Here is a 23,660-nt window from a genome sequence, read left to right on the forward strand (position 1 = left end):
TGCCCACTGATCTGTGTTATTTATTCTCGATAATATGCTGCTTTCATAATTATTACATTCCATCTCTACAGCAAATCGGCTGATACATTTAAATTCTTATGTAATACGTAATAAATGTAATGTTGAACATCGTCCCCCTTTTTTTTTTTTTTCTCCTATTAGCCATGAGAATATTGGTTGATTTTGAACGTCTCATGTTTAAGGCCAACTCTTAGCTATGCTATTGCTGCTTTATACAGCAGTGCTAAAAAGGTTACGCAGTTTGGCCCTTCATTTGTACCTGCGTGAAATCGCAATCCCCTCCTGCTTATGTTACTATAGAAGCTCATTTATTGCAAGAGCTCAGTTGCCAGAACATGGACCATGATGGCATCTCAGTTTCGCTGAGAATGAGAAGAGAGGACTGCAGTGCAAAAGGGCTATATGAGGTTTTTTTTTCTTGATATCACATTCCAATTAATGGGTTGCATTATTTGTGGGTAAAGTTCTGCTTTAACCACTTGGCAACCGCCCTATAGACAAAGTACGTCTACAGGGCGGTTGCTTAACTCCGGAAGGCCGTTAATTAACGTCCTCCCACGGGAGTGTCTGCGACCGCCGGGTCCTCTGGATCACGGTAAATCGCCGCTGGTAGCGGCGGTTTACCACATGATTGCTCCGTCCAATGACGGAGCAATCACTTTGTAAACAAACCGGCGTCATGTAATGACGCCGGTTCCTCTCTCCCCTCTCTGTACCGAACGGTACAGTGTAAGAGCGGATATCAACGGCAGTGCTGTGGGCTGGATCTGTGACAAATGTAGTCACAGATCCATCCATCCCTGCTCAGCCATCCCTGCCCAATACTCTGCAATACCCTGAAATACCCCACAATACTATGCAATACCCCGCAATACGCCCCCCCCCCCCCTCTCTTGCTTCTACCGACTCAACGCTACGATCAAAGCCAGGATTGATATTTTTTGTTTTTTTTGTTTAGGCTTCCCAGCCTAGAGGTGAGATGTGGGATCTTATTGACCCCACATCTCACTGTAAAGAGGACCTGTCATGCCATATTCCTATTACAAGGGATGTTTACATTCCTTGTAATAGGAATAAAAGTGATCAAATTTTTTTATTTTTTGCGGAAAAACCTGTCAAACTAAAATAACGTAAAATGAACAATAAAATATATATTTTTTTTTTACAGCGCCCCTGTCCCCATGTGCTCGCATGCAGAAGCGAACGCACACGTAAGTCCCGCTCACATATGAAAACGGTGTTCAAACCACACATGTGAGGTATCGCTGCGAACGTTGGAGCGAGAGCAATAATTTTGGCCCTAGACCTCCTCTGTAACTAAAAACATATCACCAGAAAAAATATTTAAAGCGTCGCCTATGGGGATTTTTAAGTAGCGAAGTTTGGCGCCATTCCACGAGCGTGTGCAATTTTGAAGGGTGACATGTTGGGTATCTATTTACTCTGCGTAACATCATCTTTCACAATTTGCAAAAACATTGGGCTAACTTTACTGATTTGGTTTTTTTTTTAAGCACAAAACTGTTTTTTTCTTAAACGCATTAGAAAAATTGCTGCGCAAATACAGTGCGAGATAAAAAGTTGCAACGACCGCCATTGTATTCTCTAAGGTCTTTTCTAAAAAAAAAAGATATATAATGTTTTGGGGTTCTATGTAATTTTCTAGCAAATAAATGATGATTTTTACATGAAGGAGAGGAATGTCAGTGGGCCAGATTCAGGTAGGGCTGCGCACTGATACGGCGGCGCAGCGTATCGTTTTTGCGCTACGCCGCCGTAAATTACAGGAGCAACGCTGTATTCACGAAGCACTTGCTCCGTAATTTGCGGCGGCGTTGCGTAAAAGGGGCCGGCGTAAGCGCGCGTAATTCAAATGATCCCGTAGGGGGCGTGGATCATTTAAATTAGGCGCGTTCCCGCGCCAAATGTACCGCGCATGCGCCGTCCCTAAATTTTCCCCAACGTGCATTGCGGTAAATGACGTCGCAAGGACGTCATTGGCTTCGACGTGAACGTAAATGGCGTCCAGCGCCATTCACGGACGACTTGCGCAAACGACGTAAAATTTGAAGATCGCGACGCGGGAACGACGTCCATACTTACCATTGGCTGCGCCTCCTAATAGCAGGAGCAGCCTTACGACGAAACCGACTTACGCAAACGACGTAAATAACTACCGTCGGGCGAGCGTACATTTGTGAATCGGTGTAAGTATGCAATTTGCATACTCTACGCTGACAACTACGGGAACGCCACCTAGCAGTCAGCGTCAGAATGCACCCTAAGATACGACGGCGTAAGAGACTTATGCCAGTCGTATCTTAGGCTACAGTCGGCGTATCTAGCTTTCTGAATACAGAAAATAGATATGCCGGCGCAGCTTTTGAATTACGCGGCGTATCTATGGATACGCCGGCGTAATTAGTTCCTGAATCTACCCCAGTATTGGCCTGGGTGCTCCAGAACGTGCTCCCTGCATGTTGGGCCTCTGTATGTGGCCAGGCTGTGTAAAAGTCTCACACATGTGGTATCGCTATACTCAGGAGAAATAGCAGAATGTGTTTTGGGGTGTAATTTGTGGTATGCATATGCTGTGTGTGAGAAAAAACCTGCTAATATGAACATTTTGTGAAAAAAAAAAAAATAAAAGGAAAAAAAAAATCTTGATTTTGCAAAGAACTGTGGGAAAAAATTACAACTTCAAAAAACTCACCATGCCTCTTTCTAAATACCTTGGAATGTCTTATTTCCAAAAAGGGTCATTTAGGGGGTATTTGTACTTTTCTGGCATGTTAGGGTCTCAAGAAGTGAGATATGCCGTCAGTACTTCAGATGTGATCAATTTTCAGATATTGGCACCATAGCTTGTGGACTCTATAACGTTCACAAAGACCAAATAATATCCACCAATTTGTACTTATTTTTTACCAAAGATATGTAGCAGTATAAATTTTTGCCAAAATTTATGAAGAAAAAATACTAATTTGCTAAATTTTATAACAGAAACAAAGAAAAATTCATTTTTTTTTTACAGAATTTTCAATCTTTTTTTTCTCTTATAGCGCAAAAAATAAAAAACCCAACGGTGATTAAATACCACCAAAAGAAAGCTCCATTTGTGTGAAAAAAAGGAAAAAATTCATTTGGTTACAGTGTTGTATGACTGAGTAATTGTCATTCAAAATGTGAGAGCACCAAAAAGCTGAAAATTGGTCTGGTTATTAAAGGGGTTTAAGTGCCCAGTTGTCAAGTGGTTAAAAGTCCCAACTCCAGGAAGTATTTTTTGGGTTATACATCTGGCAGGTTTCTGTTGTGGTCAGTGGTCACCATTGGGCAGTTTTCCCCTTACATGTTATACCTGTGACACCAGTTTATTTACATTTTTTTTTTTTTTTTTTTTTTATTTTTTTTTTTTTTAGCTGCTTCAGCCCCGGACCATTTTGGTGGTCAAAGACCAGGCCATTTTTGCTATTCGGCACTGCGTCGCTTTGTGCGGTAATGCGACGTGGCTCCCAAACAAAATTGACATATTTTTTTCCCACAAATAGAGCTTTCTTTTGGTGGTATTTGATCACCCCTTGCGATTTAAAATTTTTTGCGCTATAAACAAAAAGAGTGACAATTTTGAAAAAAATTCTATATTTCTCTTTTCGTGCATGGACGGACACAGCTCCTTAAATCTTGACATTTGGGTTATGTTCCTGTTCATATCCTCTGCTATGAACAGGAACATAACCCACTTGACAAGATTTAAGGAGCTGTGTCAGTCCATGGACGACAGAGAAAAGGATTTTACGGTGAGTACAAAAAATCTAATTTTTTTACTTTTTGCTATAAAAAAATAAATAAAAAATTCTCTTATCGTCCATGGACGGAGACAGCCTTCAAAGTCTTGACATATGGGTTATGTTCCTGTTCATAGAAGAGGACTAGGCAGAACGTGTTAGATATTTAAATACATGTTATTTTAACAGAGTTGAATAGCCCCGCCCAGGGGGCAGTGCCTCCAGACATAACCCTCCTCCTTGCAGCATGCAGCCTCAGTTTTTTTTCTGCCTAGCAGCGGTGAAGGACGTGGCTCCCTTTGGGCCCAGCTCCCTGAAGAAATGTTTTCTTTTATTTTGTTTTAAGATTTTTCCATCAACTGCCGGCTGGGTGACAAGCTGGATATATAGATCCCTGTAGTCTTCCCAGTCCGGCCATCGTGCATGAGCACACCTTAGCTAAGCGCTGGGTCTGCCACGACATACCGGGGGCAGAAGAAGAGAGCGGAGAAGACGAAAGAAGACCACCGGAGAGTGGAGAAGTTGGAAGAAGACCCCCGGAGCTGACTAATAAATGATTTTAAAAACCTGTGTAGTGTGTTTATTTTTTTTGACACTTTTCCTCCAGGTGAATGGGTAGGGGTACAATGTACCCCATACTCATTCACATAGGGTGGGGGGCTTACTTATTAAAGGAGGCTCCCAGATTTCGAAAAGCCCCCCGCCAGCAGACCCCGACAACCAACGCACAGGGTTGTCGGGAAGGGGCCCTTGTCCTCATCAACATGGGGGAAAGGTGCTTTGGGGTGGGGGGCAGCCCCAAAGCACCCACCCCCCCATGTTGAGGGCATGCGGCCTGGTACGGCTCAGGAGGGGGGGCGCTCGCTCGTCCGTCCCCACCCCCCTTCCTGACCAGCCGGGCTGCGTGCTTGGATAAGGGTCTGGTATGGATTTGGGGGGGGGAACCCCACGCCGTTTTTTCGGCGTGGGGGTTCCCCTAAAATCCATACCAGACCAAAGGGCCCGGTATGCTCATGAAGGGGGAACCCATGCCGTTCTTTTTTTTTTTTTTTTTTTAAATTGGCGTGGAGTTCCCCCTAATTATTGGGGGATCAAAGTCGCGTCCCTGCTCATTGAAGTTGTACTTCAAGTTGTGGGGCAAAGTCGGATCCACAGTCGTATGACTGTCTTGTCAAAATCGTGGCCGCGAATCATGGCAAATTCGTAGTGAAGTCGCACAAGTGTGAATGGGGCCTAAATCGGCCAGAGAACCTGTGTAATTAACCACTTCAGCACCAGAAGGTTTTAACCACTTTCTGACAAGGCCATTTTTTTTATACCACACTGTGTTGCTTTAGCTGAAATTTGCGTGGTTGTGTAATGCCGTACCCAAACAAAACGTCCTTTTTTCCCCCCACAAATAGAGCTTTCTTTTGGTGGTATTTGATCACCTCTGCGTTTTTTTTTTTTTGAGCTATAAACAAAAAGACCGATAATTTTGAAATTTTTTTTTTTTTTTTAATTATTTCTTCACCAATATGTATTCTTCTACATATTTTTGGTAAAAAAAAATGCAACAAGCGTATATTGATTGGTTGCGCAAAAGTGTTATTGCGTCTACAAAATAGGGGATAGATTTATGGCATTTTTATTATCATTTTTTTTACAAGCAATGGCAGTGATTAGTGTTTTTTTAGTGGAACTGCGACATTGCGGGTGGACAGATTGGACACTTTTTGGGACCAGTGCCATTTATACAGCGACAGTGCTATAAAAATGCACTGATTACTGTATAAATGACACTGGCAGGGAAGGGATTTACACTAGGGGGCGATCAAAGTGTTAAATGTGTTCCCTGGGAGGTGTTTCTAACTGTGGGGGGATGGGACTGACATGAGGAGGAGAGAGATCGCTGTTCCTGATCACTAGGAACAGACAATCACACTGTACCTCCCTGTCAGAACGGGTATCTGTTTGTTTACATTGACAGATCCTCGTTCTGGCTCTCTGTGGAGCGATCACAGCCACCGGCCAGGTGCATCAGCTCCCCCGCCGTGCAGCGAGCACTCGCGCGCTTGCTATAGCTGTTAAAGGGACCGACTTGCAGCTATGGCGATTTGTGGGAATGAGCCGACCTGCTGCAGTATAATGCCGACAAGCGTTTAATATGTGTTTGGTTTTGAAGGGATGAGATGGCACTCCCAAACAACACAATAGTCGTGGGTGGGGGGGGGAAGCACAGGGAAACTGGTGAAAAAGACCATGCGGTTTCTCTGCGGTCGTGTGTTTGGAAAGGTGCATGCACTTTTTTGCAGTTCACGCAGCACATTCAAATGAATAGTGCGAACAGAGTCTGAAAGCAGCTTGTATACACACCTTTGTGAATGTCTTCATTAAAAAGAATGCTTAAAAAAACACTTGTATATGCCTTTTTTTATGGTTGTGTGAATGAGGTCTAACACTTTTGGTGGTTAAATAAATCAGACCAATAGCTGAGACACACAAAGAATTGGAGTTGGGAGCTTTGTCTTCCTATCCGCCAGCACTGCTCCAGTGAGGGGACACGCTCTCCCCTCCCCCACACACAGCAGAGCTTTCCTGTACCCCCCTCCCTCCACATGACACAACAGCATCGCCGCTGAGAGGCGTCACGGCCCCGCCCCCCGGAATGCTGGGAGTTGTAGTCCGCGCCTCCACCATTCTGTGGTAGTTAGACGGCGAGCTGTTGTCGGTGCTATGACCTCCTGAGGTGCCGTGTGTCCGCTGTAAACCGGACAGGGATTGTGCAGACTCCGGAGCAGAGCCGCCATGGCCCGGCAATTGATGCCGGTGCGCAGTTCTCAGAAGGCGCTCCTTTTAGAGATGAAGGGGCTGCAGGAGGAGCCAGTGGAGGGGTTCCGGGTCACCCTGGTGGATGAGGGGGATCTGTACAACTGGGAGGTGGCGATCTTTGGGCCCCCCAGCACCTTCTACGAAGGGGGGTACTTCAAGGTGAGGAGGGGAGCAGGAAGCAGCTTGTTCTTCAGGCCTGGGGAAGACTAGGGCAAAGGATGTCTGAAGCTATACGTTTTTGTTCCATTGCCATAGGGTTATGAAGGGTTAAAGCCTTTATGTGTGTCCTACCTGTTCACTTCCTGTCAGAGAAGCAACAGGAAGTGAGAGAAAATCCCTCTAAGACCCTTTCACACAGAGGTTGGGTTCACATTGGTGCACTGTCCAACATGGCATGTGATTTACATCGCACTGCTGTGCAAACCACATGCAATGAGATTGTATGGCTGAATTTGCATCGCATTCAGACCAAACTCAAACAGGATCCCCCCTCCCCTCTTTCTTTTTGTTTTTTTGTCCGCACCAGCATCGGATCGCATGGGTGTTCACACTCATCGCAATCTGATTCCTGTCCGAATTTACAGTACGCACTGCCACATGCAAACTGATCTGGGGGTGTCATTAACTTTGTATTGACACCCGCACCGGTTCGCATGTGGTAGTGTAAACTGGGTGCCATGTGGGATCCCGCAGAGGAATCGCAGGGTTACCGCATTGCACCAATGTGAACCAAGCCTCAGGTGGAGCGTAGGGTTGCCATTGCATACCTTTAAACCCAAACACATACTAAAGTGGTGTTTCCAACAAAAATATAATTTAGCTTTAAACTAGCTTAGACCTAAAAAATAAAAAAAAACATTTTTTTTTCTCACCTTCAAATGCCTGTTGCTATGCGGTCCCACAAAATCTGCCTTTCTATTCACCGAGGATCCTGACGTCAGCTCCCTCGGGCTCCTAACAGCGCTAATGCTCCTGGGAAATCATGACACATCATGCCGAGCGCCTCCCCTGTGCAAGAATCGCGTGCACTTCCGCACCCGCCGCTCGTTGTCATGGCAACCCAAGTGGTTGACGGATGCTGCCTTGCGCATGCGCGAGATTGGGGCAGGACGGGCGGCGCTTTCTGATTCGTCTCCAGAGAAATGCAGGAAGTAATTGCTTGTGGGCTTCACAATGACCACAAACAAAATGACAACCATCAGCACACCGGAATATAAAGTGTTTGTTTGTAAGATGTTTGCGGAACGGTGGCGCATTTAGCAATAGTAAGTGACCCTATGTGTACAGATAAAACGATTAGAGAGCAGACATACTTAAAAAAAATGCAAAATGTAGTGGAAACCCCGCTTTAATTACACAGGTTCTGTGGCTAATTAAGGTGCTAAATAAACTCAGTTGGTGCCTTATCTGCATTAACCACTTCAATACCGGGCACTTTCACCCTTCCCGCCCAGGCCAGCTTTCAGCGCTGTAACATTTAGTTGTGTTCCCTGACTGTGTGTTCTAACTGTGGGGGATGGGACTGACTGGGGGAGAAGACTGATCGGTGTTCCTATATACTAGGAACTAGAGGTAGACCGATATGGGTTTTTCTCTGGCCGATACCGATGCCGATATTTAGAAATCACGGCGGCCGATAGCCGATTTATGAAGCCGATTTTTTTGGGCCGATATGTTAAGCCGATTTTGGGCTAAACAGTAAAGTTAGCCCATATTTCTTTTTTTTGCAACCAAAAGTTTTCATTACCTGTTTTTGTGTAATATATATATATATATATATATATATATATATATATATATATATATATATAATAATGTAATACACAAAAACAGGTAATGAAAACTTTTGGTCGAAAAAAAAATATGGGCTAACTTTACTGTTTTTTTTTTTTTTATTTGTTAAAGTATATTTTTTCCCCAAAAAATGTGTTTGAAAGACCGCTGCACAAATACCGTGTAACATTAAATATTGCAGCAATCGCTATTTTATTTCCTAGGGTCTCTGCTAAAAAAAAAAAATATAATGTTTGGGGGTTCCAAGTAATTTTCTAGCAGAAAATACAGGATTTTTACTTGTAATCAACAAATGTAAAAAAAGATTTAGCCTTTAAATGGTTAAACTGAGAATTCTCCTACACGGAGTTCAGTTAATTGATAAGTAGCAACATTGTATATCTTTTCTAAAACTTGGCAGGCTGCCCAGGAGAGAGAGAAGGTCTTCTACGGGAAGCACTTGCATTGACTTGTATTGCAGAAGCTTTTTGCAAGTCGCGGTGCTGAACTTATCAATCGGCTTTTTTAAAGCACAAATCGGCCGATGCCAATTAATTTAAAAACGCCAAATATCGGCCGATATATCGGCCAACCGATATATCGGTCGACCTCTACTAGGAACACACAATGTGTCTTCTCTCCCCTGACAGGATTTGGATCTGTGTGTGTACACACACAGATCCACATTCCTGCTTTGTCATGAGTGATTGTGGGTGCCTGGCGGACTTTGCCGGGCACCCATATGGAAAGATGCAGCTAACCCACACCAAACCTGAGGGCACAGTGTACTAAACCTGCTGTGCAGTTAAACTGCTCCACATCAGTGTGTAAGGGGTCTAACCCTGAGGGAAATTCTGTTTCCTGGCACCAACATGGCAGCATACATGTGGTAGTATGCTGCCATGGATTAAAGCCAGAAACGGAAAGTTACTAGGGTTGCACAGATATGAGGAAGGCTCCGGCCGAAACATGTTGGCATTTTAGATGTCGCACTGCTGTTAGTGCTCAATAAAGATTTAAAGTGGTTGTAAACCCACTATTTGGACTTTTACCTACAGGTAAGCCTACAACAAGGCTTACCTGTAGGTAAGGAGAATATCTCCTAAACCTGCACGGTTTAGGAGATATTACCCCCGCAATGCGGGCGGCGCAGGGGGGACTCCACGGCTGAAGGACCGGCATCGCCGGACCCTGCCGATTTTAAATCTCCCGCGCGCACGCGCGGGAGTGACGTCATCGCCGCTCCAGCCAATCACAGCGCTGGAGCGGCGATACCCGGAAGACACGCCGGAGCAAGATGACATCCTGCTCGGCGTGGACCAGGTAAGTGGTACACACCTCGTTCCGAGGTAAGTATTTCATAATAGGCTAGTATGCGGTGCATACTAGCCTATTATGCCTTTTGCATTGCAGGTTTGGGGGAAAAAAAAAAAAGTTTATGCGGTTTACAACCGCTTTAAGAAAAAGCAATTGAGTTTCCGTCATTTCTTGCTATTTGCACCGATACCTGTTTTTTGTTTTTTTTCTGCCGAGTACAAGTACCAATACTTTGGGTCAAGTACTTGCCGAGTACCAATACCTTTGCAGTGCAATTTGAGCCCATACAAAATGAATGGGCTTTAATTGCACCGCAAAGGATCGTGTGTGATTACTGTCCAAATCACATGTGGTTTTGCCTGCACTGCTTCTGTGTGAACCCAGACTTGTCATAGTGACTTCAGCCGGGAAACTACCTGTTGTTGGGACAGGAATCGCACCACATCTCTGTTCAAATGACATGTGCTTCCTTGCAGTGAGATTAGAGCCCATTCATTTTGTATGGGCTCAAATCGCACTGCAAAGGTGTCCGTTTCAGGTATCGGAGTATTTGTACGAGTACTCTTACAAATGCTTAGAATTGATACTGGTATCTGTGCAACCCTACATATGACCGTATTTGAAACAATTTCCTTGCACCAACATAGCAGCATACATATAATAGTATCCTGCCATGGATTAGCACCAGGAAAGGAAAATTACAATAAGTATTTTTTCTATTACCAGTCAAGCCCACCCCCTCTATTTATTGTCACCTAGGTGAGAATGACATAACCCAGGTCTGCATATAACCCAGCATCCTGATGACCAAAGAGGAGTTCCATGCGTGGGACCCAGGCATGCAGCAGATCTCGGCAACGCTGGATTCACTGGGCGTGGGAGTTTGTTTATTAAAAAGGCAAGTGGAGACAAAAAAAAAAAGGGGTTGGGGTAAAGTTACTTTGAAGCATAGTGACTTCTGCCAAGCAACTCTAGGGTTATCGGTTTGAATCCCAACCACACTGCCTGCTTGGAGTTTGCATGGTCTCCCAGTGCCTGCATGCAGGGCCGGTACAAGGCAGGGGCAGGAGGAGCCACTGCCCTGGGCGGAGTTTGGAAGGGGGCGCAAAACACTAGAGCATCATGCTTTGTCTCAGCCTCTGCGTTGCTAATTCTGTCCAAAAGCACCACTGAGAATGTGCTCTTACCTGCTGCAGGCTTCCCCAGAAAGAACACTCTCCTGGGCACACGTTTTCCTGACAGGCTGGGTGGTTGGATCGGGACAGTGAGAGCTCCAGACAGGTGGGTAGAGCAGACAGCACAGCAGTACACTGCATCCCCGATCATCACTGCCCAGCAGACATCGGAGGTTTTCATTCTCCTCGCACAGACTTAAGATAAGGGGAGACAGATAACAGACTGCTTCTCTCCTCCTGTGAGTCCCGACCAGTTCTGCTATCCACACTATGCAATGCTGTGCTGTAAACCTGTGCTGACCCTTGCAGTGCAGGTTTACTAGTGAAAGTGAAAGTAAAATGTTTATATATAGGTTAGAAATATACTGGGACTTTTCAGGCTGTACATAGATTTATTGCACACACACACACACACACACTGTATCTTAATGAAAATCATGCATTTTAATAAAATATAGTTTGCATGTGGAATACATCTATGTAGCAACGGAAAATTTCTAGTATATTTTTAACCAAACAGCAAGTGATGGGATGCAGCCCAACTGCAGCAAAGTAAAAAAGTCCACTCTGCAGTGTTGGAGGAAAGCTTGTACTTGCTCCAGCCAGCTGCAGTGCTCTCCCCCTCCACCCAAAGCCTCAGCATCATCATACCATGCAGGAACATTAACCCTGTATGGTTGGATGAGGCTGGAGTGTGACCACAGCCACTCACAATTCACCCAGGAAGGAGCTCCACAGAACCAATCACAGCACTGGGAGAGCCTACTGGAGCAAGGAATAAGATAAAGATGGGTACACACTAGGGTTGTCCCGATACCGAGCATTTGCCCTGAGTACTTGTACTCGGGGCAAATGCTCCACCGCTGACTGCCCAGGTATCGGGTGAAGCATCGATCAGTGCAGTGGGAGAGTTTCAAGCACCGATCTCCCTGTATAGGTTTCAAAGTCCGGCTTACAGCTGCTTAAGTGATCAGCGGTGATCAGTACTTGTAACTCTCCCACACACGATCACCGCTGACTGTCACCGCATCCTCCTCCAGTCCCCCTCTGTTCTGCTGCTCCGCTGCTGTCCCCCTCCATGCTTTTCCGTGTTCCCCTCCATGCTTCTCCGTGTCCCCCTCCATGCTGCTGTCCCCCTCTCTTCTCCTCCGTGCTGCTGTCCCCATTTCCGTGTCCCCCTCTCTTCTCCTCCGTGTCCCCCTCCATGCTGCTGTCCTCTCTTCTCTCCCTCCGTGCTGCAGTCCCACTCCGTGCTGCTGTTCTCCTCCATGCTGCTTTCCTCCTCTCTTCTATCCCTTCGTGCTGCAGTCCCCCTCCGTGCTGCTGTTCTCCTCCGTTTCCCCCTCAGTGCTGCGGTCCTCCTCTCTTCTCTCCCTCCGTGCTGCTGTCCCCCTCTCTTCTCCTCCGACTTTTATTCTTTCTTAAAAACGGGGGGGGGGGGGGGCGCGGTTTGCCATCTTCGCCCTGGGCACCAAATGGCCTTGTCCCAGCACTGCCTGCATGGGTCTGTTTCAGGTACTCCGGTTTCCTCCCACACTCCAAAGACATGCTGGTAGGTTAATTGGCCCCTGTCTAAATTGGCCCTAGTACTGTATGTATAAATGTGAGTTCGGGACCTTAGATTATATACTCCTCGAGGGCAGGGACTGATGTGAATGTAAAGTATATATATATATATATAAAGTGCGGCGTAAATTGACAGCACTATATAAGTACCTGCAATAATAAGAGGAACTTCAATTTTTTATTTTCAAATTCACCAGCTTCATATACAGCAGTTAAAATAAGTATTGAACACATCACCATTTTTCCAGGTAAATATATTTCTAAAGGTGCTATTGACCTGAAATTTTCACCATATGTTGGTAACAACTCATGCAATCCATACATGCAAAGAAACCAAAACAAATAAGTTCAACAATGAAGTTCCGTGTAATAAAATGGAATGACACAGGGAAAAAGTATGAAACGCGCTAACTGAAATGTATTTAATGCTTAAAGCGGAGGTCCGGCGGTAAAAAATAAATAATTAAAAGTCAGCAGCTACAAACACTGTAGCTGCTGACTTTTATTAAGCACACTTACCTGTCCAGGTTGCCAGCGATGTTGGCCGCCCGAGGCTGATTCGTCCCTCGGAACGGGTCCCGGGGCTGCCATCCACACTAAGGGAAACAGGCAGTGAAGCCTTATGGCTTCACTGCCCGTTTCCTACTGTGCATGTGCGAGTCGCGTGGCTTTTTGTGAATGGGCACACCGTCCTGTGTCTCTCAGAAGACCGCGTGCCTCCATTTCCCAGGAGGCAACGCGAGGAGGAGAACACAGAACCTCACAGCGGACGAGGCAGATTAGGACGATCTGCCTAGTAACAGCCTTTTCTGGTGTGTGTGTGTGTGTGTGTGTGTGTGTGTGTGTGTATGTATGTATATATAGCAGCCTCAGTTTTGTTCTGCCTAGCAAAGGAGAAGGACGTATGGCTCCTTTTGGGCCCAGCTCCCTGAGGAAAATTTGTATTTTATTTTTTCTTGAAAGAATCTTCTATCAACTGTCGGCTGAGAGACAGGCTGGATATATAGATTTTTGTAGTCTTCTCAGTCCGGCCAGCGAGCGTGAGCACACCTTTGCAAAGAGGCTGGGTCTGCCACGACATACCCCATGACTCTTGGGGTGGCCGGTGAGCTTTCCGCTCCGAGGTCCACATATGACTGGGCTGTGGTGTTGTCTCACTCACAGTGGACCGGGCCGACAACTACCTCCAGCGCGGTTGTATGCCTGTCAGGAATGCGTCAGTGAGTCCTCACGTGGACAGGTAAGTGCAGTCCCTCCCGCTTACGTGGGTTGGTACAGCTGAGCATTCCTGGGGTTCGGGTATCCTCCTATTATCCCTTCCCTGCTCCTTTTCCCTCTGGTGCATTACTATTGCTGCTGTCGGGGGGCACCTTACTGAGGGGACTGTGGTGCGTCTGGCCTGCGTTTTTATTGCTGGGGGTCTTTTTAAAAGAGGAGTTTTTGCCACTGTTTCAGCCTCCTTAGGCTTTCCCTGCTGAAATGCGGTGTTTCGCCGCCATTTTGGAGGCGCCTGTGCCATTTATTAGGTGATTTTCAGCTTCTATTGAAAATCCAATTGGCGGCCATTTTGTTGTTTTATCTGAAGATGTGGACCAAGACCTTCCTTGTCAGTGTGCTTATCAATGCTGTAAGAGACTCCCTTTAGCTGGATAGTGCAGCTGAGGCTTCTGCTGAGGGCTTGGTCTTTTTTGGATCACGCAAATCAGACCGCTCTGTGAAGGTTTTTCCTTATGTGCCCTTCTTTGATAAATTCATTGATGCGGAATGGGAAAAAAGTGTGCTTCTCCTCCAGTGGTGGACTCTCCAGTTGCCCGGTTAAATAAGGTAACCACTCTCCCTATAGAGGGAACCCCTGCTTTTAAGGATCAGACTCATAGGAGATCCGAAGCACTGACCCATTCCATGTTTACCATGCTGGGGTCTGCCTTGCAGCCTATTGTGGCCACTACCTTGGTGTCTCAGACACTCACTGAATGGGCAAAAATGTTGCGCCAGACTGTGGAGTACCAACTCCCTCCCGAAGTTATTAGGCTAGCGGACCAGCTGGTCCAGGGGTGATGCTTCACTGGATGCAGCACCCTTGATATCCAGGGCTTCTGTTTCGGCGGTGGTTTTACGCCGCCTCCTCTGGTTGAAATGCTGGTCTGCTGACCAAGCCTCTAAAAATGCCCTGACGGATTTACCCTTCAAAGGTGGGAGGCTTTTTGGGTCCTCGGACATTATCAAGGATGTCACTGGAGGGAAGAGCACTCTCCTCCCTCAGTCCACCAAGGGGAAGGAGCCCCGTCGTAAGCCGGGTCCTTCTTTTCCCACGCAGAAGCGGTATTTTCGTCAGTCAAGGTCCGTGGGTAAGCCCTTTCAGGCCAACAAGAGCTCTGCTGGGGGACAGAAACGTCCCTGGGTGCGTAAGCCGAACAAACCGGCATCCAAACCCGCCACTGCATGAAGTCTAGTCTTGCCCCCTTCTGACTTATGGGTGGGGGGACGGCTTTGCAGGTTCACGACTCGGTGGACCTCCCTGCTCTCCGATCATCGGGTCTGCGAGGTGGTCTCCGGGGTACAAGATAAGTTTCTTTCCTATCCTCCGAACAGATTCTTTCCCTCAAGTCTCCCTATCCGCTCGGCTTGTCGGGCTGCCCTGTTGGGGGCAGTACAGGACTTGGTAGGTTGCGGGGTAATTCTACCCGTTCCGCAGGATGAGAGGTTTCATGGTTTTTATTAGAATCTGTTTCTGGTCCCGAACCCCAAGACCCTAAATGCCTTTGAAGGTAAGGAAGTCCTGCATGGAATCCATTCGTTCGGTGGTAGCTGCGCTCCATCCGGGGGAATTTCTGGCATCCTTGGACATCAAGGATGCATACTTGCATGTCCCAATTTGCGCAAGTCACCAAAAGTTTCTGCGCTTTTTGCGATCGGGGAGGACCACTATCAATTTGTGGCCCTTCCTTTTGGCCTGGCGTCAGCACCAAGAGTTTTCACCAAGGTGCTCGCACCGATCCTAGCTTTACTGAGACAGCGTGGTAATTGCCATCGTGGGCTACTTAGACGATCTTCTGAGAGCAGCTTCTGGCTCAAAGTTAGAGGAGGATTTGTCTATAGCCAGCCAGACCCTCCAAGAATTTGGGTGGGTGTTGAACGTTTAGAAGTTGGTCCTGGTTCCGGCTCAGCTCTTGGAATATCTGGGGTTGATTCTGGATTTCTCGGAAGCAAGGGTCTTTCTACCCCTGGAGAAATTGCAGACCCTTCAGTCTGCAGTGAGAGTGTTGGCATCCCGCAAATGGTCGTCTCTCTGTTTTTTGCATGAGAGTCCTAGGCTTGATGGTGGCCTCGTTCGAGGCAGTACTGTATGCCCAGTTCCACACTCGAGTGTTGCAGAAGGAGATCCTGTCCAAATTGAACAAATCTCCATTGTCTCAGGATCACCAGATTTAGGTCAGCCGCCTGGTCAGGGTCTCTCTGAATTAGTGGCTGAAATCCCACCGGCTCTTCGGTCCGGGAAGTCGTTTCTTCCCTTCCAGTGGACGGTGATTACGACGAACGCCAGCCTCAAGGGCTGAGGGGTCCAGTCGGCCCAGGGTCGCTGGACCCTAGAGGAATCCTGTCTGCCGATCAATGTCCTGGAACTTCGGGCAATCAGACTATGCCTCTCCTCGTGGTTGAGGAGGTTGCAAGGTCGCCCAATCAGGATCCAGTCACATAATGCCACAGCGGTGGCTTATGTCAACCATCAGGGGGAACGCAGAGCTCGTCTGCAGCGTCCGAGGTCGCTTACATCCTAAGGTGGGCAGAAAGAAGCGTGCTGGCTCTGTCGGCCGTCTACATTCCGGGTGCAGAAAACTGGCAGGCAGACTACCTGAGTCGCCAGATGCTGGACCAGGGAGAATGGTCATTGCATTCGGAGGTATTTCAACTCCTTTGCAGGAGGTGAGGCACACCAGACGTGGATCTCCTGGCCTCTCATCTCAGTCGCAAGGTGTCTAGGTTCGTGGCCAGGTCCAGAGATCCTTGGGCGGACGTGTTGGTAGCCCCATGGGTTCAGTATCAGCTAATTTATGCCTTTTCCCCATTGAAGTTACTTCTTCGGCTGCTCCGCAGAGTACCACCGCACCTGCAAGGCATACATCTCTGTGTGAAGAGATGAGACCAGGGCAATTGGTGCTTCCTGGGCTTTCCGACATCAAGCGTCTGTCTCACAGGTATGCAAGGCAGCGACTTGATCGTTCATTCACACTTGATGTGAGCACATCTTCTGATGCTTTCTTCGGCCGCAAGGTTTTGCAGGCAGCTGTTTAAAGTTGAACCTTCTCCGTTGAGCTCTGCTTGTTTGGGGTGAAGTTGTGTTTTTTTTATTTACTGACACTGTTCCCACCCCTCGTTTTTGACACTGCTTGGGGACGTCCCACTTGTCAAGACTTGAGAAGGCTGTGTCCGTCCATGGACGATAAGAAATAATAGGATTTTTTATACTCACCGTAAAATCCTTTTCTCTGTCGTCCATGGATGGACAAAGCCCCCACCCCTCCTTTTTAGGTTTGTACAGCTTGTTACGAACTGAGGCTGCATGCTGCAGGGAGGTGGGTTATGCCAGGAGGGACCGCTCCCTTGGCGGGCCTGTTCAACTCTGTTAAAATAACATGTATTTGAATTTCTAACATTTTTCTGCCTAGTCCTCTCCTGTAAACAGGCACATAACCCACTTGTCAAGACTTGAGAAGGATGTGTCCGTCCATGGACGACAGAGAAAAGGATTTTACGGTGAGTACAAAAAAATCCTATTTATTTATTTTGGTCTTTTTGGCTTTTTTTTAAAAAAATTTTAAGGGTGGATCTTCACTTTCATACACTTCATTTCACAGTCTTCAAATCTTGACAGTTCCGTGGGCCTCTTCTATGAACTCTGATCTTTATTTATTTCCATAGATTTTCTATTGGATTCAAGTCAAGTTTTTTTTTTTTTTTCTTTGTACCCAATTGAGAGTTTCCTTGGTTTTGTGTTTGGGATCATTACCTTGCTGAAATGTCCACCCTCATTTCATCTTCATCCTGGAAGATGACAGCAGATTTTTATCAAGAATGTCTTGGTACATTTTTTTCCATTCATCCTTCCTCCAATCATATGAAGTTTGCCAGTACCGTATGCTGAAAAACTGCCCTACGCCATGATGTTCCTTCTTCCAAACTTCACTGTTGGTATGGTGTTTTTGAGGTAATGCGCAGTGTAATTTGACTTCCTAACATGGTGTGTATTATGGATTTCAAAGAGTTACAGTTTGGCATCATCTGACCAGACTATATTCTCCCAGTATTTCACAGGCTTGTCTAAATGTTGTGCAGCAAACTTTAAATGAGCTTCAACATGCGTTTTGTTCAGCAATGGAGTCAGGCCATGGCGGTTGAGTGCATTAATAATTTTTTCTTTGAAACCATTGTACCTGCTAATTCCAGATCTTTCTGAAAATCTCCACAAGTGGTCCTTGGCTCTTGGACGACTCTTCTGATAATTATTTTCACTCTTCTGTCAGAAATCTTGCGAGGAGCACCTAGTCGTGGCTGGTTTATGGTGAAATTATGTTCTCTCCACTTCTGGATTATGGCCCCAACAGTGTTCCCTGGAACATTCAAAAGTTTAGAAATCCTTCTGTATCCAATGACATCAGTATTGAGAGGGCTCTCTGCTTTTACCCATTATGAGATCCATTTTGTTACACATACCTTAATTTTTTAACTTATTTGTTTTGGTTTCTTTGTATGTGTAATCCACATGCATTGTAAGAGCCGATTCACACTGGGGCGACTCGTCAGGTGGTGAGAATTTCATGTCAATATCACCTTTAGAAATATATTTACCTGGAAAAATGCTGGCGTGTTCAATACCAATTTTTACTCGCTGTATATAGCGTAGCTGCTGACTGTAAAGGCCCTTATACACGATCCGAAAATCATATGAAAAATACAGATTATTCGAAGCGATCGTACAATAATCGGATCATTAGTACAGAAGTTTTCGAAAAGCCAATCACGACATTTCATCCAATGAGCACAAAAAAAATTCTCGTATAAAACCAGATTGTACGATTTTAGTGTAATCAGTACAGTTATTGTTTGAAAATACAGTACAAATACATTTTATTAAGTTTTTCTATTGTACAAGAATTTTCTTAACTTTAGTAAACGCTTCATGTTCAATATGTGACTAGCATGCAAAAAAAATCACTATCTTGGATACCAGAGCTGGCTTCCTGAGGAACCACAACTGGCTCCCTACTGTGCTTGGTGAATTGTCCTGTGTGTGTCATGCTGTGGGATGGGATATAGCCTCCCCTAGACAAGGAATGTGGAAACGAGAGCGAGTACTGATAAAAATTGGTACTTTCCATTCCCCTCTCCTCCCGGGGGGAAAGGGGGCATATAACTTGGTTACAGGCTTGGGAGGGTGCAAACCAGTGGGACTTCTGGGGACCACTGGGGCTGTGGTGCTTTAGTGCTAGTTCACACCAGATGCAGTTCAGTGCGCTTTTTTTTCTGCATTAAAAATGCATGCAGTGTTTTTCATGTATTCCAATGTCTTTTGTTCACTCCAGTACAGTCAGTTTCTGGTTGAGAAAAAAATGTAAAACATGCTGCATTTTTTTTTTTTGCACAGAACTGTACTGGAACATGACAAATTGTATAAAAAATGCACCGGAACTGCATGTGGTGTGAACTGTAAGCAAAAACTGGGTGGGGGGGGGGGGGGGGGGGCTGTGCTGCAACTGCGTGTAATGCATTTGGTTGTGGTGCTGTGGGCTTTCAAGGGTTAAAATGGGTGTCCATGAAGTGACCTTTCATCTGACAGTCAACTGCCCATTAAAAAGAGATCTACCACCAACTGCCTTTCAGAGGAGAGTACAGCTCTAGGTCTCTGTTGAAAAGTAACTCTCCCCATTGAGGATACAGATGGCAAAAAAAAAAAAAAAAAAAAAAAAATGGCAGGTGTTCTTAATTCACCAGACTTTCCATTTTTTTTTTTTTTTTTTAACCTCTTGACCACCGAGGACGTCCCTGGGACGTCCTCTGCTTTGTGCGGTGATATCTGAATGATGCCTGCAGCTACAGGCATCATTCAGATATCCTTCCCCTCAAGCCGCCGATTCTCTGCACCATAAGAACGATCAAAGCGCCGCTTGATTGTTCTTATAGGCAGCGGGAGGAGACGTCCCCCACCATCCGGTGCTTCCCCCGGGCTCTCCCGTGCCATCGGGGGCCCGGAGAGCGAATCGGCCGGCACTCGCTGCAGAACCATAGAGATGACTGGTGACCAGACGGTCACAGTCATCTCTATGACCGTCTGAGGACCGGGCGAGACGTTATGACGTCACGCCCGGTACCTGGAAGTAAACAAAGCCGCAATCGCGGCTGTCGGCATGTGATCTGTGATTTTTTTTTCACCGATTTCATGCTTGCAAGCCTGGAGGAGAGAAGTGATAAAACAAAAAAAAAAATGTAAAAAAAAGTGTAAAAATAAAAAAAATCAAGTAAAATAAAAATATATATATATTTTTTTTTCAAAACGCCCCTGTCCCCGTTATCTCGCGCGCAGAAGCGAACACGCATGCAGGTCCAGCCCACATATGTAAACACCGTTCAAAACCCACATGTGAGGTATTGTTGCGTGCGTTAGAGCGTGTGCAACAATTCTAGCACTAGACCTCCTCTGAAACTCAAATAGTAATGCCGCGTACACACCATCACTTTATGTGATGAAAAAAAATGACGTTTTTAAAAACGTCACTTTAATTGACTGTGTGTGGGGGAAAACGTCGTTTTATGTCTTGTAAAAAACGACCAAAAAAATTGAAGCATGCTTCAATTTTATGTGTCGTTTTTCAAAAGTGCACTTTTTACTTCACAGAAATTGACCGTGTGTAGCAAAAAACGTCGTTTTCTAAGACGTTTTTTCATCCACGCATGCCCAGAAGCTACTTCAATGGTAAAACGTGGTGGAACGTAACCTCACTTTGCAAGAACATTGTGAGAAAAACGATGGTGTGTAGGCAACTTCGTCTTTGAAAATTGAAGTTTCAAAAACGTCATTTTTTACTTCACAGAAAGTGTCGTTTTTTTTCATCATATAAAGTGATGGTGTGTACGGGGGATTAGGCTAGGTTCACACCACGATTTTTACATCCGATAATCGGACCGTTAAATCGGATGGAATCGTATATGACAAAATCGTATGTAATCGTATGTCAAAATTTTCACTAAAAAATCGGATCCTGATTTTAAATAATGTCTGGGAAAAAGAAGATTTTTGAAGTTATGGATATTCAGGGGAACCCCCGCCGTCAATTTAAAACAAAAATGACGTGCGGTTCCCCCTAAATATCCATAACCAGACCCTTCAGGTCTGGTATGGATATTCAGGGGAACCCCGCCGTCAATTTAAAACAAAAATGACGTGCGGTTCCCCCCTAAATATCCATAACCAGACCCGTTATCCGAGCACGTTGACCTGGCCGGCCGCAGAAAAGAGGGGGGGACAGAGTGCGGCCCCCCCCTCTCCTGAACCGCACCAGGCCACATGCCCTCAACATTGGGAGGGTGCTTTGGGGTGCCCCCCAAAGCACCTTGTCCCCATGTTGATGGGGACAAGGGTCTCATCCCCACAACCCTTGCCCGGTGGTTGTGGGGGTATGCGGGCGGGAGGTTTATCAGAATCTGGAAGACCCCTTTAACAAAGGGGACCCCCAGATCCTGACCCCCCCCCCCCTGTGTGAAATGGTAATGGGGTACACTGTACCTCTACCATTTCACGAAGGAAGTGTAAAGTATTGTAAAAAAACACACTGACACCTTAGAATAAAGTCCTTTATTAAAAAAAAAAAACACTCGTTCCCAGCTTCCAGCGTTGTCCTGATCCTGCGAGGGCTGATCTCTCGCGATGAGAAGATCCTGCGACGGCCGGGTGTTCTCCGATCCAGCGCTGAGAAGATCCATCCGGAGCGCAGCATCCCCGACCTCCTCATCGCCGGATACAGCCCAGCGGAATGACGCGCTGGAGCTGTGACATTACTTATATAGAGGAGGCAGGGCCACCCGTCACGTGACCCCGCCCCCTCTGACGTACCCTCTGCTACGTCACTGGCGAAGCCCATAGTCTTCCCTCTTCTTGGGCTTCCCCAGTGACGTAGCAGAGGGTACGTCAGAGGGGGCGGGGTCACGTGACGGGTGGCCCTGCCTCCTCTATATAAGTAATGTCACAGCTCCAGCGCGTCATTCCGCTGGGCTGTGTCCGGCGATGAGGAGGTCGGGGATGCTGCGCTCCGGATGGATCTTCTCAGCGCTGGATCGGAGAACACCCGGCTGTCGCAGGATCTTCTTATCGCGGGAGATCAGCCCTCGCAGGATCAGGACAACGCTGGAAGCTGGGAACAAGTGTTTTTTTTTTTTTTTAATAAAGGACTTTATTCTAAGGTGTCAGTGTGTTTTTTTACAATACTTTACACTTCCTTCGTGAAATGGTAGAGGTACAGTGTACCCCATTACCATTTCACACAGGGGGGGGGCAGGATCTGGGGGTCCCCTTTGTTAAAGGGGTCTTCCAGATTCTGATAAACCTCCCGCCCGCATACCCCCACAACCACCGGGCAAGGGTTGTGGGGATGAGACCCTTGTCCCCATCAACATGGGGACATCCTCCCCATGTTGAGGGCATGTGGCCTGGTGCGGTTCAGGAGAGGGGGGGGGCGCACTCTGTCCCCCCCTCTTTTCTGCGGCCGGCCAGGTCAACGTGCTCGGATAAGGGTCTGGTTATGGATATTTAGGGGGAACCGCACGTCATTTTTGTTTTAAATTGACGGCGGGGTTCCCCTGAATATCCATACCAGACCTAAAGGGTCTGGTTATTGAATTTGCGGGGACCTCCGTTCGGGTTTGCTCAACCCTAGTAATAAAAAATCGGGTACGATTAATCGCACAGTCATCCGATTTCGTACGATTTAGATTGACCACAATATAAAAAAAAACGGACACGATTTTAATACGATTTCAAATCGGGACCAAAAATCGTGGTCAAACACGATTTTTGATGCGATTTTAAATCGTATCAAATCTGATGCGGATCAAATCGGATGCACTTGGGGACCTAAATTAATGAATGGAAGTGAATGGATACATTTTGCCATACAGATTTGTACGATTTTAAAGCTAAAATCGTGAGAACAAGTAGGATGACAAAATCGTGGTGTGAATGCACCCTAACCTGTAAAAAATGTTAAAGCATCACCTATGGAGATTTTTATGTACCGAAGTTTGGCGCCATTCCATGAATGTGCGCAATTTTAAAGCGTGTTTGAAAAATTATTGCACAAATACCGTGCGAGAAAAAAAGTTGCAATGACCGCCATTTTATTCCCTAGGGTGTCTGCTAAAAAAAAATATATAATGTTTGGGGGTTCTGATTAATTTTCTAGCAAAAAAAATAGATTTTTACATGAAGGAGAGAAGTGCCAAAATTAGCCCGGTGGTAAAGTGGTTAAATGGCTATAAATGTTTAAATATATGTTAAAATAAGCGGTGTTCTTTACTTACGCTATGCCTTTACACACAAGACTAATGATCATCCCTATGATTCATCCCTATGAGGAACAGAGTCTCCCCTGCTGATTTTGTACGTTTTCCCACTGACAAAGAAATTATCAGTATAAATTTTAACAGTGAAAGACAGAAAAACAACAAAAAAAAAACAGAAAAACGCATTTAAAAAAAGTTATACATTTATTTTAGCATTTTAATAAGTGAAATTAGTATTTGACCCCTTCGCAAAACATGACTTGTTGGCGGTCAGACGTTTCTTGTAGTTGGCCATCAGGTTTGCACACATCTCAGGAGGGATTTTGTCCCACCCATATTTGCAGATCCTCTCAAAGTCAAAAGGGTTTATACCCATCAGCCCCCTCCACATATTTTTTATGGGATTAAGGCAGGGCTCGACAAATCCCGGTCGCCATGGCGACTAGAAATAGCATTCTGGCGACTTGGCTTGGAATGTTGGTGAAGTCCCCAGCTCTTCCTTGTGTGAGCTGGCGCCATCTGGTGGTGGCCGTTGGTATTACAAGTTAAGCATTACAAGTTAAACAGCAATTCTAGTGTAATTTTTTCACTATTTTCACTGCCATATTCTTCCCTCTAATTAGAACCCCCAAACATTATATATATTTTTTATCCTAACACC

At 46.0% G+C, this 23,660-nt stretch overlaps 1 protein-coding gene across 2 annotated transcripts in view; it reads left to right on the forward strand.

The window, feature by feature from the left end:
- Positions 1–6,419: 6,419 nt before the first annotated feature.
- Positions 6,420–23,660, forward strand: part of CDC34 (cell division cycle 34, ubiqiutin conjugating enzyme) — a 41,364-nt gene continuing 24,123 nt past the window's right edge. The window contains exon 1 of one of the 2 annotated variants that reach the window (XM_040322053.1): positions 6,420–6,776. In XM_040322053.1, coding sequence (XP_040177987.1) covers positions 6,594–6,776 — 183 coding nt within the window. In that variant the 5' untranslated portion in view covers positions 6,420–6,593. The remainder of the gene's footprint in view (positions 6,777–23,660) is intronic. The other variant, XM_040322045.1, reaches the window with a different exon arrangement.

Source organism: Rana temporaria, chromosome 1 (assembly GCF_905171775.1).
Source record: "Rana temporaria chromosome 1, aRanTem1.1, whole genome shotgun sequence".
NCBI classification, from domain to species: domain Eukaryota; kingdom Metazoa; phylum Chordata; class Amphibia; order Anura; family Ranidae; genus Rana; species Rana temporaria.